The sequence below is a fragment of the Alosa alosa genome, chromosome 6, assembly GCF_017589495.1.
Source record: "Alosa alosa isolate M-15738 ecotype Scorff River chromosome 6, AALO_Geno_1.1, whole genome shotgun sequence".
Taxonomy (NCBI): domain Eukaryota; kingdom Metazoa; phylum Chordata; class Actinopteri; order Clupeiformes; family Clupeidae; genus Alosa; species Alosa alosa.
In genome coordinates, this window is record NC_063194.1 from 17,618,640 (window position 1) to 17,637,757 (window position 19,118).

At 43.0% G+C, this 19,118-nt stretch overlaps 2 protein-coding genes across 14 annotated transcripts in view; one reads left to right on the plus strand and one right to left on the minus strand.

The window, feature by feature from the left end:
- Nucleotides 1–10,144, plus strand: part of LOC125296291 (myosin-10-like) — a 66,273-nt gene extending 56,129 nt beyond the window's left edge. Inside the window, 14 exon segments of the mRNA XM_048246116.1 lie at nt 156–362; nt 1,904–2,008; nt 2,282–2,434; nt 2,727–2,975; nt 3,283–3,495; nt 3,637–3,849; nt 4,156–4,317; nt 5,230–5,358; nt 5,459–5,547; nt 5,716–5,839; nt 6,272–6,480; nt 6,923–7,031; nt 7,449–7,621; nt 7,795–10,144. Of these exon segments, the coding sequence (XP_048102073.1) occupies nt 156–362; nt 1,904–2,008; nt 2,282–2,434; nt 2,727–2,975; nt 3,283–3,495; nt 3,637–3,849; nt 4,156–4,317; nt 5,230–5,358; nt 5,459–5,547; nt 5,716–5,839; nt 6,272–6,480; nt 6,923–7,031; nt 7,449–7,621; nt 7,795–7,999 (2,340 nt within the window). The 3' untranslated portion in view covers nt 8,000–10,144.
- Nucleotides 10,145–14,102: 3,958 nt separating this feature from the next.
- Nucleotides 14,103–19,118, minus strand: part of nfixb (nuclear factor I/Xb) — a 126,701-nt gene continuing 121,685 nt past the window's right edge. For all 13 annotated transcript variants that reach the window (XM_048244922.1, XM_048244913.1, XM_048244911.1 and 10 more), the window contains one exon: nt 14,103–19,118. This exon is cut by the window's right edge and continues 1,144 nt beyond it. The gene's annotated coding sequence lies outside the window, so the exon portion shown is untranslated.

Genomic DNA, 19,118 nt, shown 5'->3' on the forward strand with positions numbered 1-19,118 from the left:
CAGTATACATGTTTGAGAGAGTTTTACGTTTGCATGCCTTGCTATTTGACTGCCACCTCACATGGTAACAGTCTGCTGTGTTTTTTTTTTTACTTGTGTGTGTGTTTATGTGTCTGTATGTGTGTGTGTGTGTGTGACCTGTTTCAATTTCGTAGTTCAAGGCGAACCTGGAGAAGAACAAGCAGAGCCAGGAGAGCGTTAACAAGGAGCTGGCCATCGAGCTGAAGGGAGTGCAACAGGCCAAGACTGAGTCGGAGCACAAGCGTAAGAAGCTGGAGGGACAGCTGCAGGAGTTCATGGCCCGTGCCACAGAGGGCGAGAGGGTCAAGGGCGAGCTGGCTGACCGCACACACAAACTGCAGGTACTACACCTTATGCACCTGCATACTAACATACACAAACACACATGTACACACAAACACTCACCTACTGTAATTTTCTCTGACACACATACATGCACATTCTTGCCTTCATAGATTCAACGTTGAAATGTCATAAAATAAAATTGTGCGTTAATTCATACAGTAGGCTTCAGTGTTAAAGCACTTTGTGCGATGGACTTTGTGCAATCATCACAAACTCAACACTTCAAAGACCAAGGAGATGGTGGTGGATTTCCACAGATCTAAGCCCACTCTGCTACCAGTCTCCATTGATGGGGTCAATGTCGAGGTGGTAAGCACCTACAAGTACCTGGGTCTCCACCTGGACGACAATATGCATGCAATATAAGGGCAGAGCAGGCTGTACTTCCTGAGGAGGCTGCGCTCCTTCAATGTGTGCAGCAAGCTCCTCAGGATGTTTTACCAGTCTGTTGTTGACAGCGTCCTCTTCTATGCAGTGGTATGTTGGGGAGGAAGCACAAAGGCGAATTGACAGGCTGGTAAGGAAAGCTGGCTCTGTAGTGGGAGCTGAACTGGAGTGCATCACTTCAATATCTGACAAAAGGACCCTGAACAAACTGATCAACATCTTGGACAATGAGTGTCATCCACTCCACAGCACTATAGCAGAAGAGCCTGATCAGCTGGAGACTTCGCTCACTGCCTAGCACAACAGACAGACTGAGGAAGTCATTCATCCCCAGGGCCATTGAACTGTTTAATGCATCACTTAAGGGAAGAGGAGAAATAGACTTCTCTGCATTGTCTGCCTCTTCACCACCTCCAATGTCTTGAGCTGTCTGTCCACTAGTCACTTTACATTTGTCTTCTGCCTCACTGTTTGTGTGCTGTATTAGCACATATGCACAACCCCTCCCTCCATGCCACATACCTTTCTTAATACAGTTATTTATATATAGATATATAGACTTTATTCTTGCACTGTTTGACTTACTCATTTGCACCATCACCATGACACTCATTCACACAGAGCACCTTACCTTACCTTATGCACTGAGAACCAGTCCCTGCTTCAGTCATTGCAAGCGCACCTGATTGATTATTCACCCACTATGTGGATACTGTTTTTTAGAATTGATTTTGATTAAGTTTTATTTAGTATAATTTATATTTTGTATATTCTTTATCTTCTACAGTCCTTATTGCTTAGTTGTGTTTTTTATATTATATACGTTTAATTACTTTTTCTGCCGTTATTGAATGTGTGTGTGTGTTGTCTGTATGCTACTGTGACCTTGAATTTCCCCTAGGGATCAATAAAGTATATCTATCTATCTATCTATCTATCTACTGTATCTATCTATCTATCTATCTATCTATCTTTAAATGTTCATTGAGCACTCAGGTTGAGCCTGAGTCTGGGCATCACAGTCATGCTGCTCAATATGATTCACCTTATCTGAGGAATTATGTGCATGCATGTAGTTTGAGTGATGACCACGCCAGAGGAAGGGGACTGACAGATGGTGTGAGATATGTCTGCTTGTGTCTGTGTGTAGACGGAGCTGGACAGCGTGTCTACTCTGCTGGAGGATGCTGAGAGGAAGGGAATCAAGATGGCGAAGGATGTGTCCAGTCTGGAGAGCCAGCTGCAGGACACACAGGTAAGGGCTGTGTGTGTGTGTGTGTGTGTGTGTGTGTGTGTGTGTGTGTGTGTGTGTGTGTGTGTGTGTGTGTGCCTCGCCAATGGTTATTTCCCCTGCAGTCGCTTGTTGCTACATTGCTCCTAGGCTTTACAGTCTAGTTCCTTGTTTTTATATTTGGAAAATATATTTATGTACCTGTGTGCAAAGCCTGTACAGCTTATGGCCTTGCTTGTATACAGTATGTGTATGTACTGTGTGCACACATGTTGATGTGTGTGTGTGTGTGTGTAGGAGCTTCTGCAGGAGGAGACGCGTCAGAAGCTGAACCTGAGCAGCCGTGTGCGGCAGCTGGAGGAGGAGAAGAGTGGCCTGGTGGAGCAGCAGGAGGAGGAGGAGGAGGCGCGCAAGAACCTGGAGAAACAGCTGGCCGCCCTACAGGCCCAGGTCAGCACAACACACACACACACACACACACAGTCACAGTCACAGTGTCACAGTATCACAGTGTCAGGTCCTGTTCAAAATGCATACATGAAAACACATACACACACATCAACATGCAATTATTCTGGGGATTTACATGAAAACACATACACACACATCAACATGCAATTATTCTGGGGATTTACGGAAACAATGAAATATTACACATTATAATATTGCGCAAAGATCATATAAACCTGGGTGACGTGGCTACTGTGCTGACCTGTGTTGTGGTCCCTTAACCCGCGGGTAGCTAGTGGAGTCCAAGAAGAAGCTGGAGGATGACGTGGGGGCGCTGGAGGGCCTGGAGGAGGTGAAGAAGAAGCTGCAGAAGGACATGGAGTGCACCAGCCAGCGGCTGGAGGAGAAGGCCCTGGCCTTCGACAAGATGGAGAAGACCAAGACCCGGCTGCAGCAGGAGCTGGACGACCTCACTGTGGACCTGGACCACCAGAGGCAGATCGTCTCCAACCTGGAGAAGAAGCAGAAGAAGTTCGACCAGGTGGGTCATGCTCTCCAGGAAGTGTTTCTGTTTGGGTTTAGGTTGGAACCGCATAGTATCCTTATTTTGAGAAATCAGAGCTTTTCAGTTCAGTTCAAAACTCAGTTAATGGTTTATTAGCTATTGTGGTGTACTAAAGTAAATTCATAACTACAGTAGGATTACTCCACAGCGCTGGTAAATGTACATACAGTACTATACAATATAAATCTACATTTCCCTGTAATTGAATCCGCCCTGCACTGTTGTTCAGTATAACATGCCATAAGAGCACTTTAGCATGGCACTTACCAGGTTCTGTGTGTAGATGCTGGCTGAGGAGAAGTCCATCTCGGCGCGCTACGCTGATGAGCGGGACCGGGCGGAGGCAGAAGCCCGTGAGAAGGAGACAAAGTCACTGTCTCTGGCCCGGGCGCTGGACGAGGCGCTGGAGGCCAAGGAGGAGTTTGAGCGGCTCAACAAGCAGCTGCGCGCCGAGATGGAGGACCTGATGAGCTCCAAAGACGACGTGGGCAAGAATGTGAGTTCCACCTCATGAATCCTCCTTTTTCTTTCCTTTTGAATTATTTTCTTTTTTTTTATGTTGTCAGTGGGATCATGGAGTTAGAAATACTGCTCTGTCCCTCTCCTCACCCCTCCGGTGTCCCCTCTGCCCTGTCAGGTCCATGAGCTGGAGAAGTCCAAGCGCACCATGGAGCAGCAGCTGGAGGAGATGCGCACTCAGCTGGAGGAGCTGGAGGACGAGCTGCAGGCCACCGAGGACGCCAAGCTCAGGCTGGAGGTCAACATGCAGGCCATGAAGGCTCAGTACGAGAGAGACCTCGCGGGCCGCGATGAGCAGAACGATGAGAAGAAGAGGCTACTGGTCAAACAGGTCTCGCTTTGCTAAACAGACAGCATTACATGCATTCATCTCCCAGATCAATCTCTGCCAGTCTCCGTTTACCCATCCTTACAAAACACAAGATGTCCTGAAAGTCTGTGATGGTATTAACTGTTCATAATTATTAGACAGTACTAGTTGTAGTTCTACTGTAGTTACAGCATTGCAATTAAAGAATTGTACCGGTAATTGAATGAATGTTTGACAAATAAAGAATCACTAATGGTTCCGGTGATCTGTTCTATCAGATTGTTTCTCTACCCTTCAACACGTTCCCTTGTTCTCCGTCTGGCTCAGGTGCGGGAGATGGAGGTGGAGCTGGAGGATGAGCGCAAGCAGAGGGCACTGGCAGTGGCCGCTAAGAAGAAGCTGGAGATGGACCTCAAAGACCTGGAGTCTCACATCGAAGGGGCTAACAAGGCCCGCGACGAGGCCATCAAGCAGCTACGCAAGCTCCAGGTGAGCCTGAGCCAACCTTTGATCCACCTCACTTCAGTCCACTAACCTCTACAGTCTTTAGATTCAAGCCAACATTCACATCACACATCTGACCATTGCAGTTTTTCTTTGGGGATCAGTTAAGTACTCTGTCTGTCTTTCTTTTTCAATTTTTCTGTACATTTGAATCTCAGTGAGAACACAGTGACAGACATTAATCTTATCGTATCCTATATCAGAAACCTTATCTAGATTCACAGCACATTACACAGCTCAGTCAGTCACATGTATTTGGTACAGGACTTCACCACTAGGGGACAGTATAAAGCAAAAGTCTTCTGTGAATGGAAAATATTGTCCTCTTGTTCATTGTCATTGTGTGTATACATCATATCTCCCCTGGGATCTCCTCACTTACTTCTGTCTCCCATTTGACCTTATATTATTGTATTTTGTAGATTCCATCAATCTTTAGGATTATCTGTTATGAGATCTCCTTTATTTGTTTAATTTATTTCATTTGTAAATGTTTGAGCAGATCTTCATTTCCCTCAGTAAAATCTCCATCCAAAACAATCCATAATAAAAGCCCCAAGCTCCTTGTGCAACTAAATCTGTCTAATAATAGAGTGCCAGACATCTTGGGTAAAATATGTTATTTGGTCTATGTGATCTTGGGGAGGAATTTCATTTTCTCCAACACATGTCTGAATCAGAAAGCTGTTTATACATCAGCACAAAAGGGGCTACGCTGTATTCGTTTGCCGAACATGGTGGAGAAATATTAGGAATAAATGTTTGTTGTCCTTTGAAACAAAGTTAGTTTGTGTGGTAATTTAGATACTGTAGATAGAATCTAAATCTGAGGCCGCACAATTAAAAGAATTGAAGCAACGCATTACTGATGGTTTGGCTGTGCCTTCTCTCCTCCAGGCCCAGATGAAGGACTACCAGAGGGAGCTGGAGGACGCCCGCGCCTCCCGAGACGAGATCTTCACCCAGTCCAAGGAGAACGAGAAGAAGCTCAAGAGCCTGGAGGCCGAGATTCTTCAGCTGCACGAGGTGAGTGAGGGACTGCTCTGCACACAGACTTGTCATGCGTACCTCATTCTGCCTCGGATTCGGATCGCTGATGGATTGTCTCGACTCTGACGTCTCCTAGGACCTGGCCTCATCCGAGAGGGGCCGTCGACATGCAGAGCAGGAGCGGGACGAGCTGTCAGACGAGATCGCAAACAGCACCTCTGGGAAGTATGTGTGAAATTCAGCTTAGACGGTTACTCACATGTTGGCATTAATGTGATTTACATATAATGGTAAGAATATTGGATGATGGTTGCATAAAATCAATGTATTAAAATGGTTTTTGTGTGTGTGTTTGTGTGTGTGTGTGTGTGTGTGTGTGTGTGTGTGTGTCAGGTCTGCCCTCATGGATGAGAAGAGGAGGCTGGAGGCTCGCATTGCTCAGCTGGAAGAGGAGCTCGAGGAAGAGCAGAGCAACATGGAGCTGCTCAATGACCGCTTCCGCAAGACCACCATGCAGGTATGTACGGTCTCCGCATCCCTACAGTACCTCTGCCCACCCTCTGATCATCTGAGCGGAGTCTAGAGGAGAACATCAAAGACTCTACTTAAGTTTTTATGCTCTGCACTTTGTTTGCAGCCTTGATGGGGATTGATAAAAAACCTTATTAGCAGAAGGCCTCATCCAACTGATTCCTCAACTTTCCTGGCAAAATTATATATTGTTGTTATATTGTTATTGTTATATATACACACACACACACACACACACACACACAAACACACAAACACAGCATTTTCTACCAGCTGTACTCCATGGCTGCATTCTGAAACACCAACCCCCTGGTATCTGCGGGGTCTACTGGGATAGTGTAGAGTATGTGTGGGCACAGCTCATTAAAACCACTCTGGTGTGTGTGTGTGTGTGTGTATGTGTGGATGGCGGGTGCAGGTGGACACATTGACCACGGAGCTGGCGGGGGAGCGCAGCGTGGCCCAGAAGAGCGAGAACGCCCGGCAGCAGCTGGAGCGCCAGAACAAGGAGCTGAAGGCCAAGCTGCAGGAGCTGGAGGGCTCCATCAAGAGCCGCTTCAAGGCCTCTATCGCCGCCCTGGAGGCCAAGATCCTGCAGCTCGAGGAGCAGCTGGAGCAGGAGGCTAAGTGAGTGCTCGGCCCTGACACAATAAGGGCTCTTTGTCCTCATCTTGTCCTTTGTTATTATTTTCCTCTTCGTTCATTTTGTTTTAAAGTAGGGGTAGCTTTTTTTTTACACCAAGCTCGTCCCGTTCCTTTCTCTTTTTGGGGGTGTGTTGTGACAAAAGCACTTCACGAGTCTCATTTCCTTTCATCTTTATTTGCATGACCTCTGCTAAAGAAGATAAAAGAAAATAAGATTTCTAGATTGCTGACCTTCCTTTGCTTTCCTTCATTTTAAAAATGCCCCAAACTCAGTACTGGTGTAGCTGAAGCAAGGAGTGTTTTATCTGAGCGTTGCACGTTTGTGCCGATTTCTGTTCTCGTTACTGAATCCACCTATTTTGGGTGTCAGTGCTGTCCTTGTGGTAGCCCGTCAGGTGTAAAATGGTCCACTCGTTGCTCTTAGGGAGAGATCCGCAGCCAATAAGATTGTGAGAAGGACGGAGAAGAAGCTGAAGGAGGTGTGCATGCAGGTGGAGGACGAGCGTCGCCATGCCGACCAGTACAAAGAGCAGGTGAGGAGGGCTGTATCCTGACTGACAGACTGAGATGTGCTTTGAGCACATGATATACTGTATTTGGGTAAAAGCCGTATAGAAAATAAAAGCATTTGCACATGTACAGTAGAGAGGTTGTATCATAATGGTTGGGTGCTTGATACGTACAACATGTTTGTCAGTGTGTCTGAGGCATATTTGTTTGCACAGTGAGTGTGGTGTCATATTATGAAGTCTGTGTGCGTGTGCATGTGTGTGTCTGCATGTGTGTGTGTTGTGTAGTTGTCTGTGTGTGCATACTTGTGTGTTGTGTAGTTGTGTGTGTGTGCACTTACATATGTGTGTGTGTGTGTGTGTGTGTTGTATAGTTGTATGTTTCCTGTTTGTGCTGGTGGGTGTGCTCTTTAACGGTCAGTCTTGTGTGTCCCCGGCCAGATGGAAAAGGCCAACTCGCGCATGAAGCAGCTGAAGCGTCAGCTGGAGGAGGCGGAGGAGGAGGCCACTCGCGCCAACGCTAACCGCAGGAAGCTGCAGAGGGAGCTGGAGGACGCCACCGAGGCTAGCGAGGGCCTGAGCCGCGAGGTCAACACACTCAAGAGCCGCCTCAGGTACACACACACACACACACACTCTGCACGTAATACCCTGCACATGGTAAACCTGCAAATATAACCTTATATTTGTCAGTCTGATGTATATGGTATGATGCACAGGCACATGTAATCTTATGTGTACACGGCAAAATCCAACTATACCCGCTGCGTTGCGTGTGGTTCTGCAGGCGCGGGGGTCCCATCAGCTTCTCGTCGTCGGGCCGCTCCGGCCGCAGGCAGCTGCAGGTGGAGGGAACTTCCCTGGACATGTCCGACGACGACCTGGACAGCCGGGCCAGCGATGCAGCCAATGCCAACGACACCACGGCCCCCCAGGCCAACAACCATCAGCAACCGCAACAGCCCCAGCCCCAGGCCCAGCAGCAGCCCTAGACCTGAGGCCAAGGCCCAGAAGAGAGGCCCCTCGGCAGGCATGCAGCATGGCCTCTCCCCTGCCGCCACCACTCCTGACCCCAGACGCAGGCGCTGCCTCTAGAAACCCAACAGATCCTCCCCTTCCTAGTGGTCTCTGCACGGACCACCACTCTGCCTTACCAGATCCCTTATCATCTGTCACACACAGTCATAGCACACTACAGCAAGCTGCAGGGCCAAGAAAAAGAAAACAATTATATGTTTCTCTTTCTCTCTTTCTCTCTCTAAATCTGTCTTGTATGCATAGCATTGGAATAGTATGCTTGGATCTATACTGAAATATATTTTCAAAGTGCATTTCTAAAAATAGTATGTGTGTAGGCAATCAGATGAATAGTTAAGAGGGGTCTTTCGTTTTTTCTATCATTATTATTATTATTATTATTATTATTATTTCCATTTTCTTTGTGTGTGTGTGTGTGTGTTTGTGTGTTCTTCTTTCCCCCCTCAATCTGCCTGCAAGACTTGTTTGGCTCATTTAACCTTGCCTGGATTTATTTATCTCAAAGGCTAGATTGCACATGCCCCCCAAAGTCTATGGTTTCACAGAATGCTATGTTGGACCTGAATGCTCAGCCTATGACCAGTTTATTAGGCACATGAGAAACCAGCTCACTGAGGGAACTATCTTAAAGATGATATATTTTGCAAAAGGATCAGTTACTCTTTTGTTACAATTTAAATGTAGAAGTAGGGCAAAACACAGAACAGCTCAGCTGTGTTAGAAATATGTAGAATTTGCGGGTCAGTACTGACAGCCCTTCCACAAAATGGTAGTCATTACTAGCTAATTAAAACCTTTAAAATCATTCTGCTTCAAAGTATTGGATTGCAAAGATACAGGTGTAGTCTAAGGTTTAACGATTTGGGGAAAATATCTAATTGCGATTTTTCGAATAGATATTGAGATTTTATTTATATGATATAATTTTTGAAAGTCAAGCTTCAGTACTATATTCCAAATGTTGCTTTAAGTTGGACAACTTATTGGTTGGTGAGCATGCCTAGTGAGTGCATGAAAAGCACAGCACTCCTGTTAAGTGAGCTTCACTGCCTGTCACACAAGGAGGATGACAGGAACATAAAAAGCATACAGTAGATGTGACAAGATTAACCATTGGGGCAGAGTTGCAAGCTTCACAAGTACAGTAATTGCAGCCTTTACATTGGTTCAGATTGTCCTGTGAGTTTAGACTGATTTCTTCCCTCCTATATCACCAGGATTGGGGGTAGGCTCATTAGAACAGTCACTTAAGAATGATGCAATGGTCAGTAATTGCGAATGTCTTTATAATCATGGTCCATTCCTTGTAATTTGACGTTTGTTTTTCTTGATCTAAAAGCATGCACCTGTAAATGCTTCCTTTTCAGAATTGGCCATGTTCTATCTTTACAGTACAAGAACCCTCTCAGATGAGCGGGATGAAGCAATGTTTTGTTTTTCATTGCAGTTTAATTTTGTACCAACACAACTTGATCGCAAATTACAGATCAATGTTGTCATAGGATATCATATCATGGGTTCTTACCCTTGACCTTTGCATATGCTATATACATATGCATATTGTAAATAGTATTACGAGGACGTAAAGCCCATACCTGTTGAGGCATTTATGTGTTACTGAGAGAAATATGACATTTTTGGAAAATGTCATACTAATTTCTCTTTTTGAAAAGTGCCTTAGCCACTCAAGAAAGCAATTAGTGAGGTCAGATCATGATTTTCAATGTGAGCACAGTATGGCCAGAATGGAGGGGAGGGGGGGGTGTATCAGAGGATTAAACCAATTCTATTTTTTTATTTAGCTTTGTGTCACATCGTAGCATATCTACCTTTCAGTAATTGTTACCTGATAGCTACCATGTTCTAAAATCTGTGTTAATAAGGTGAAACATGGAGCCTTCTGTCTACTTAGCAAGATGAAGTGTTTGATTTGGTTAAAAGCTTTAACATCCACAAAGTTGTTTTAATTGGACTGAGTGAGTAACCAGGCTCTCAACTATGACCATCCTTTTATTTCTTCTATTCCTGTAATTCTAGACTTATTTTTTTGTAAAAGACCAATAAATGTATTCATTATAGAAAGTGTCTTGCTTAACTGATCACGTTGTTGTTGTTGTTTTTTAATTATTATTTATTTATAAGTATATAACTATATATACTTTTTTGATCCCGTGAGGGAAATTTGGTCTCTGCATTTTAACCCAATCGGTGAATTAGTGAAACACAAACAGCACACAGTGAACACACATTGAGGTGAAGCACACACTAATCCCGGCACAGTGAGCTGCCTGCTACATTGGTGGCGCTCGGGGAGCAGTGAGGAGTTAGGTGCCTTGCTCAAGGGCACTTCAGCCGCGGCCCACTGGTCGGGGCTCGAACCGGCAACCTTCCGGTTACAAGTCCAGAGTGCTAACCAGTGGGCCACGGCTGCCCCTAATTTGCATAATAGATATGTTGGCGTGCTTTAACAGCGAAATCCACTCAGCTGAAACGAATGCAGTCTAATAGACCAGTCCTTACTTTCATGAAGCTTATAAAATTTGTTTAAATTAAATTAAAGAACTGATGATTCAAATGGGATCATTTTGGAAACTGTTAAAGTACTTCGGTACTGTTAGATTATATTGCTGGCAGGTGTTTCTATTATTCTTCTACTATTCTTTGACCGAATCAAATCAGTGATGCTAAGTTATAACAGAAACACATTGGTGTTTAATTTAGTGCAGTTTATCATAAACTGAGCATTATAACAATCGGGTGGATTAATTGCGGGACTGTATCAGGCTGGCAACTGATGTACAGTATTGTGTAAACAAGTATGTCAGTTGTAAGTGTGTTCTTCACAGGATAATGAGATAGTTAAAGTACATCAGTATATGGTGGCAACTTTCAATGCTAATATTAGATTATTTTAAACATATTATAAATATGATAATAATATGAATATGCCCATATAAGATCTGTAAAAACTAAACATTTGCTGAAAGCAGAGTGAAAAGGAACTGGATCTGGAAATGCATATCTTGATTAATGAGATGATGTTAAAAGCAAATTTCCATTCGCTGACATTTCATGGGCTGTCTATTACAGAGCTGTGGAAAAGTAGTCACCTCTAAATCCACAGCATTATTGCAAACACACACACACACACCTCGATCACACTAACTAACTATTATTACACACACACACCTCGATCATAGGAACCAACCATTATTACACACACACCTCGATCACAGGAACCAACCATTATTACACACACACACACACACCTCGATCACAGGAACCAACCATTATTACACACATACTGTACACACACCTCGATCACAGGAACTAACCATTACAGTATAAGCCTACTACACACACACCAATATGAGAGATATCCATAATATGCCTGTGTAAATTCAACCTGTAGCTACCTTCAGTCCTCATCCAGGTCAGGTCAAACGGGACGGTCAAAAAAGTGGATAGTTCAGATATTGTAGATTGTGCTCAGCAGTAATGGGCTTTTTATAAGCACCCGTTTTGGCATTCCAAAAGCTTCTCATTAGTGAATTATAGGCTAGAAGGTGCAACTGAAAGGCAATGGGCCAGAGATGGCTGAAGGACAAGAGGAATGGACTCTACTACCCATGGATAATCCAGATGATGGTCAGAATGTGTTGAATGATCTAATGATCTTCACTAGTTATGAATGGGAAGAGATGGACAAAGAGGAAAAGAAAGAGGCGATATGGAGAGAGGAGTTCTTGATAAAGTTGATGAAAACAGTGACACCACTGCTGGACAAACACTATAGTTGGACAAAGTGGAGAGCGCTCTGAAAATACCAAAAACACATTTAAACATTTTCTAATCCAACCAACATTTTCTGTAGGCTGATTTTAACATTAGGAACATTCGATCTGACAAATGATGACCGCTAAGGCAGAGAACCCTCAAAACCTGAGAGTGGAGGGAGAGCAGGAGGAGAGTGGCAAACATTCAAAGTAGGACAAAAGAACATTGTAAGAAAATCTATGGCAACAATAATATTGAGGAACTTTGTTGTTGTTTATCTTAAATTGGCAGTAAGTGCATTCATGTAATTTCCATTCCACTCTAAAATAGACGGCCAGCTGACTGCTTCTTCCCTACCTGGGTCTTGCATCATTTGGAGCTGTGCTTTCCCCAGAAAATTGGTTTAAAAATGTCCACAAGGTTTGGCAAGGCATTGCAAACTGGAGTGATAGCCTTCTTTATTCAAGATCCATTTTATCCTGTATAAAAGGTAAATTTCCCATTTCACTACCACCAAAACATCGCCAGACCATCACAATCCCTTCACCATGCTTGACAGATGGAGTCAAACATTCCTTCAGCATACGGTTAACGTCTCCTAAACGTTCTCCTTTGTGATCTCATTGTTAGCTCTTTTATTCCAGCTAAACTCCCTCCATTTCTGTGAGCTAGTGGGCCTACATTTCCAGATATTCCCATATTGTTACCCATTCTTCTTCTTTGTTTTAATATCTGATGTTGAATGTGTAAGATTGAAGTAGCATACTTAAAATAGTTCTACTATACTACTAATACTACTAATTTCTGAGCAGATTTCAGAATACTGACAGTCATTGACTCATGAATCACACTTGAACTTGTTGCCGCTGACTGTTACAGTTTTTATCCTCATATTTAGGATGAATATGTGCTTGCTTGATTTGACTTCATTTCATAAATAATCAATAAAGAACACTTCTGGAAGATCTGAGTCCTTCCACCTTTACTACCTTGACATTAGACCCACTCTGTGGCAAGCAGGAGGGTACAAAGCTATTCTGTATTTGCAGCAAGTTACTGGTACTGGTACAAGTGGTACTGGTACAAGTACTAAATAGATCATGGTACTTAATTGTTACCTTTGGCCTCTCTTCTCCATTCTGCTTAACTCTGGAAATCACAAATCGATTCACAATGTAGATCACAATTTAATTGGGAAATTGAACTATTTTGCCAAAATGGCCTTCATTACAGCCATTTAAACATGATTATAGTATTTTATTGACATTCTTTGTTCTTTCTTATTGTAATGCAAATAATTAGGTCAAATGTATTTGATCACAGTTAAGCACTACATGTATATACAAGGCTTGTACAAAAAGAAGCAGATTCATTATTACAGTATATGGAATTTTGGAGTTCTACTAGATAGTCATGCTTGTAGCTTTGGCATAAGACAAAATTGTGTATTACAGGTAGGAGTGTTCTAACTGCCAATTTGTTCCTGTTGTCAGTCTTGCACCACCTGTTAGCAGAGCGGGAGTCATTAATAATTATAAAATTATAACTAATAGATAAGTAATCTGCCAACTTGGACCAACATGCCCCCTGTTGGAATAACAAAATGAAGGTTCAGTCAGAAAAACTAAAAAAAAAAATGTTGATATTTGAGCTCAACAGCCAATCAAATTACATTCCTTCCTTCAGTGCTCTTGAAACAGTGTATTTGTCTACTTTAGCACAGTAAATTAATATACCTTCATGACACTCTGCATAGGCCATCACTGAATGAATACCTGATTAGACCGGCCGTCACCAGCCTCGAAACACTAGCAACCCAGCGGGAAAACTCTTGACTCTCCCGATGACCACTCTGCTACTGACCCTGAACTCTTGAATTTCCCCTGGGGATCAATAAAGTATCTATCTATCTATCTATCTATCTATCTGTGCGGTGCGTGCTTCCTTGGCACCGGCACATGACCCTTGTGACGACTGTCAGGATGCCTCATGGGCTTTTGGCAAAGCAAGTTTCACTTCACTGCTGCTGACTTGCATCTGAAATAAAGTCTGTTTTTGGCCACTATTTCATGTGTTCTCTAAGGCACTCTCTATATATACTATGAACATAATAGCAATTAAAACATAAAATGTATTCAATTAGTTTAACAAACAAAAGACAATATTAAGCTAATATGCTCACCCTCACTACTCTTTTTTATATGGTATTTATCATTCTATTTTTATAGCACATACAGAAAATGATACACCCAAAGAAAGAACCAGACAAACAGTCAATGATTACAGTCAAGAACATCCTTTTATTCAATCAGTTGCTCTTTTCAAACTGTTTTTTCCTTATTATGGAAAAGAAATTGTAATTAACACATGCATTTCACCAAGAGCTGTGGGGGGCTGTGGCCGGAGAGCGGGCTTGCTGCTGGCAGGGGGGGCTGAGATGGGTGGGAGCAGGGGCCTGGGGGCCTCCACACTACTCTACACACGGCCCAAATGCCCTACACACTTCGCAAACGTATAAAAACTCCTAAGAAAAAAAAGATAAAACAAGATATATGGAAAGAAAAACAAAAAAAAAACAAACTCAAAGCACGGAGGGGCAGGTGTCAGGGAGGTTTTGGCTCGGGGAAGCAGGGGGACGGAGAGCTAAACAAGCTCCCGGGTTGCCTGCATGTCACTATGGCTTGTCAGCTGTGGTGGTCTCCAGTCATGGCTAATACTGCTATTGGGTTGGTTTGTTAATAAGAGAAATAAAAGACTGCTGTCATCTTGCATAATATGGTGAGACATATGACGTCGTTGGAGCCTGAGCCATATCTCATTGACCTGAAAACGGTTTTGTTGTTGCTGGTGTAATTGATAATGTGACTTTGTTGGAACCACAGTCTGGGTTTTTCAGTGGCATGCAGCATCTTTGACCACATCACTTTGGTTTGGCAGTTTGGCTCGATTCATTAGTCATTACGCTGTATGTCTTTTTTATTATTGAAATAATAAGTCAGATGCTGGGATTAACGGATTAAGATCAGGAGTATAAATCTGAGCCTCACACTACCCTGCCCGTACCCCTTCCGTTATAAGGTGCTTAGTCATTTCAGGTCTTTTTTTTCAGTTGTTTAAAACAGCTGGTCTCGATCAACCGCTAGAAAGGTGCATCATCCAAAAGAAAAACAAAACAAACAAACAAAAAGAAAAAAAAAGAGAAAAACGTTTTTCAGTACAGCCTCCACTGCCTAAAAAAAGTAGCACTGACAACAAACGAGATCAAGGCGAAAAAACCTCAATTCAGTAAAAAACGAACTAAAAAACCAAAACAAAGCAAAAATAAAAATAAATAGTTAAAAAAAAAAAAAACACATCACAAACTTCCCTAATCAGCCCCCAGGTGCCCTCTCTGCCTCCTACTTCTCCACCCACAAGATCTCTTAGGCCTGCATCTCCTCCTCCCCATGATATGTCAATAACCATCTCACTCCAAAAGGGAAAAAAAAACGACAAAAACAACAACACCAACAACGACGACGACGACAGCTATGGAACAATGGAAAAAAAAAGAAGAAAGAAAAGAAGTGAGCAGAGTGCTAGCCGCCCTCCAGCGTTCCGCGGCCCGCCCCCCGGCATGGACAGCTCCCCACAGCCCAGCGGTGTGACTGGTTCACTTACATTAACTGTTGAATGGAGAAGCTGAAGAGATCGGTATGGTATACAATGTGAAGCGCACAGACAAGAATAACATGTGAGCTAACTGCATTCTGCTCAGACAAAAGTTTTTGCATTTTATTTATGTATTTTTTTTAAACCCCCTCCGTCCAGACAAAAGGGTCAAGGGGGAGAGGGCAGGAGAGGAAGGGTAGGGGAAGTGGTGGGAGCAAGGAGAGGGTTACGCGGCTACAGACTACTCCAGTGTCCAAAGGAGAGGCAGAAAGACAAAACACAGAGGAAGGAAAAAAGCAAGACAGATATTTTTTTTTTTTTGCAATTTTCTTAATTATCCAACGATAAAAAGAGGAACTAAGTCACACCAATTTTCCTTTAGTACTATATATACTGCTTTGAAAAGCTTGAAGAATGAGAGTACAAGAGAAGGATGAAGGAGGGGATTTCTTTTTTTTTCTTTTTTAATTTTTTTTTTTGTTGAGATGGGCACTCAGGATTACAAGATGGAGTCTGTGAACAAAAGGCACTTTTTAGGGACAACCTTTAAGATGCTCTGAATCTAAACACTACACCACGAAACAAATAACCAGAGTAATTTACACAGTGGGGAAACCGGGAGTGGGGGAAGTGGGGGAGTTGGGGGATGGGGCTCACCTCTAAAATAAAAATCTCCATCGCTTCAAAATAATCTCGCTGGTTCCCCTCGCTGCTGTCCCTTGGCGTGAGATGGGAGTCTACTACTCAACTAATGCTACCAAATAACGAGTTTCACGTTTACACCTCCCATCCCTCCAAGTCCTCTTGAAAAAAAAACACGCCATTCTCAGGGCTGGGAGCTCTTAGAAAGCCCACTTCTTTAAAAGAGGGGATTCTGCATTTGAAGCATCTCCCAGAGGAGGGAAGATATTGTCATTCATGTCGGAGAGAAGTATTCAGCAATATGTACATGTGTGACACACAGCCCTGCCCTTGAAAACAGGGGTCTGTTCTTGGAAGGTAGGGTGCTGAGGACTCCTAAACTGTACTGTATACTAAGCGGTGTGCTTACACACTGCTCCTGTGATATTGCACCACCATAGGCCTGCACTCAAGTCCATCTGACTGGAAAAAATGCATAGACAGATTACCTTTCTGGTAATGATCAGTCAATTTATGAGCTGTCCAATATGTGGCTGATTGCTAGTCCATCAAAGTGAAATGTTCCGCATCTGTCTGCACTGCATGCTCCTCTAGTCTCCCTGATGATTTCTTCGACCTTATACGAGTAAAGGTTGGAAGAAAAATGCCTTTTGTCACAACCTCGACAACAATGAACCCCTTCCCCCCCCCTTAGTAAATACAAAAAAAAGAGAAATAGAATAATGCATGTTTTTTTATCTAGAATTTTGCTTTATGGTAACACTTATTTTTTGTTTATTATTATTTATGTATGATAGAAATTGAATGTACTTTATTTCATAAAAGCACCAGTTTTCATTTATATGATATAGATATTTTTGTTGTGTTGAAAAAAACTGTTCCTTCAGCCCTCCCAAGTATTGAGAACAAATCATTACAAATAAACATTAAAAAGCCAAGAAAAGAAAGATTAAAAAAAAAAGTTTCCCAAAACTTACAAAGACTGATTTTTTTCTTTTTTTTTCTCTCAGCCCTTTCATTTAGAGTCCCGGAGCTGGAGGACTGGAAACTAGAATAGAAGGTCTTTTTTTGAACCCCTCCTGACAGGTCACACCCTCTAACAATCTAACAGGCAAACACGCTTGTTCTACTCAAGGCATTGCACATGGCTCAATCAACATACATTATTATCATTTTTCAACAATAATTCCCATCCAAACACAACTGAAAACAAAAATTAAAAAGCTTTATCTTTTTCACCTCTTCTTATTCCCTCAATACTTCTGAGCATGTCTTTTTTCTGTTGAAAGTAACATTTCCATTGAATTGACTATGGACTTTTTCTGTTCTCAATTTACTGGTGAATGATGGTAAGAAGGGCCTGGTACTTTGTGGAGAAATATGTGAATATGAAGATGTGACACGGCAATGCCAATACTTCAAAAAATAACTAGACTGCCACTGAGCTTATCTCGCAAAGAAAAAGAAAATGCATATATAAATATATATGGATATATTGTGTGTATATATAAAGACGCTTGTCATTCTTTTTGTCATGAGCTGTTATTGTTTCTTAATCATTTTTTTTTCATCCAGACATAAAATTCTATCACCTTATAGCTTATATGTGAGAAAAACAACCTGAATTCATGTCGTAACAAATTGCATAATGGAAACTCTGAGGCACTTCCATAGATTAGAAAAAGAAAACACCGTTGCCATGGTAATTCTGCTCTCGGTGAAGCTGATGGAATGGCTACTGCATGGCAACCAAGCTTCCCCTGCAGTGAAACATGCACATGGGCCGGCAGTCCAGTTATTTTGTGAGGTCTACGATTTTGTGTTGTGTTTCAAACAAAAGGAAACAAACCAAATAATAAAAAAAGAATAGACAAAACTCATTGCGGATCATGGATGACAGTTTCGTTAAACAAATGGAAATCTAAAGGCATATTCTCAGATTGCCCTTAAGTCAAGGCTTCCCTTTATAGTCAAATCTAGTGGGGGTGGTTACAGGCATGCTGCGTGGTGCGGTCGTAGTTATACACGTGTGTGAGTGTGTGTGTGTCTGTGTGTGTGTGTGTGTGTGTGTGTGTGTGTGTGTGTAAGTGAGTGAGTGTTGTGGGGAGGGCATACTCTACTCAGGACGAACCTTGTAGCCTCTCGGTGCTGAATGCGAGGGGAGGTTTGTCAGGATGGTGTGATGGCGTCGGGCCTCTTCCTCCAGTTCTCCCGTCTCCACGAGCCTCGGAGCACAGCTACTGCAGCTACTGACACGTCACACATGCTTTTTGCTCCGCAGTGCGGCCTCCGCTCTTGGAGCGCGGAAAGAGGCCATCTGGGAGTGTAAACAACTAGGGGGTAAACTTAACACGGCCGAGAGGCTCGGGAGCTGGGCAGGGCCCAGAGGAGTAGCGGGGGCCCGTTTTTTTACCCTGTCTGAACGTGCCTACGCTCTTTTAAAAACTGCGGCCATTGTGTGGGGTCGACAACGTCTATTCCCTCAAGAATACGGGCAACTTTGAGGGGAGGCTGATTTTAAAACACTAGCTGTATTGCCATCTCACACTAAGCCCAAGAAGTGCTGGCCAACGATGTGTCAGTGACTGGATGATGGGTGCAAGTACACAATGTGCGTGTGTATGTGTGTATGTATCAGTCACAGAGTTGGCATTTATCCCTCTGAGAGTAATGGCGCAGGGGAGATGTATTCAATAGTTAGAATTAAAAAACAATTAGAAATTGTTTCCAACGCTTTGCCATGTTTGAATAGACCATGCTTTTTTCTTAATATGCAGCACCTGCTTCTAGAAAATGTTCTTGGTACCAAGCATTCTTTGACATTTTCCTTACCCTGTTTTAATTTTTTTTTTTCGATCAGCTCAATTTAAATCACATTGTGTGTGTATGTGTGTGTGTGTGTGTGTGTTTTGTGTGTGTGTGTGTAAAGAGGCCATACCCTGGCTTCCATCTACTCCTCTTGTAGAAAATGCCCCTAAAATGCTGGACATGTTTCAAAAGATA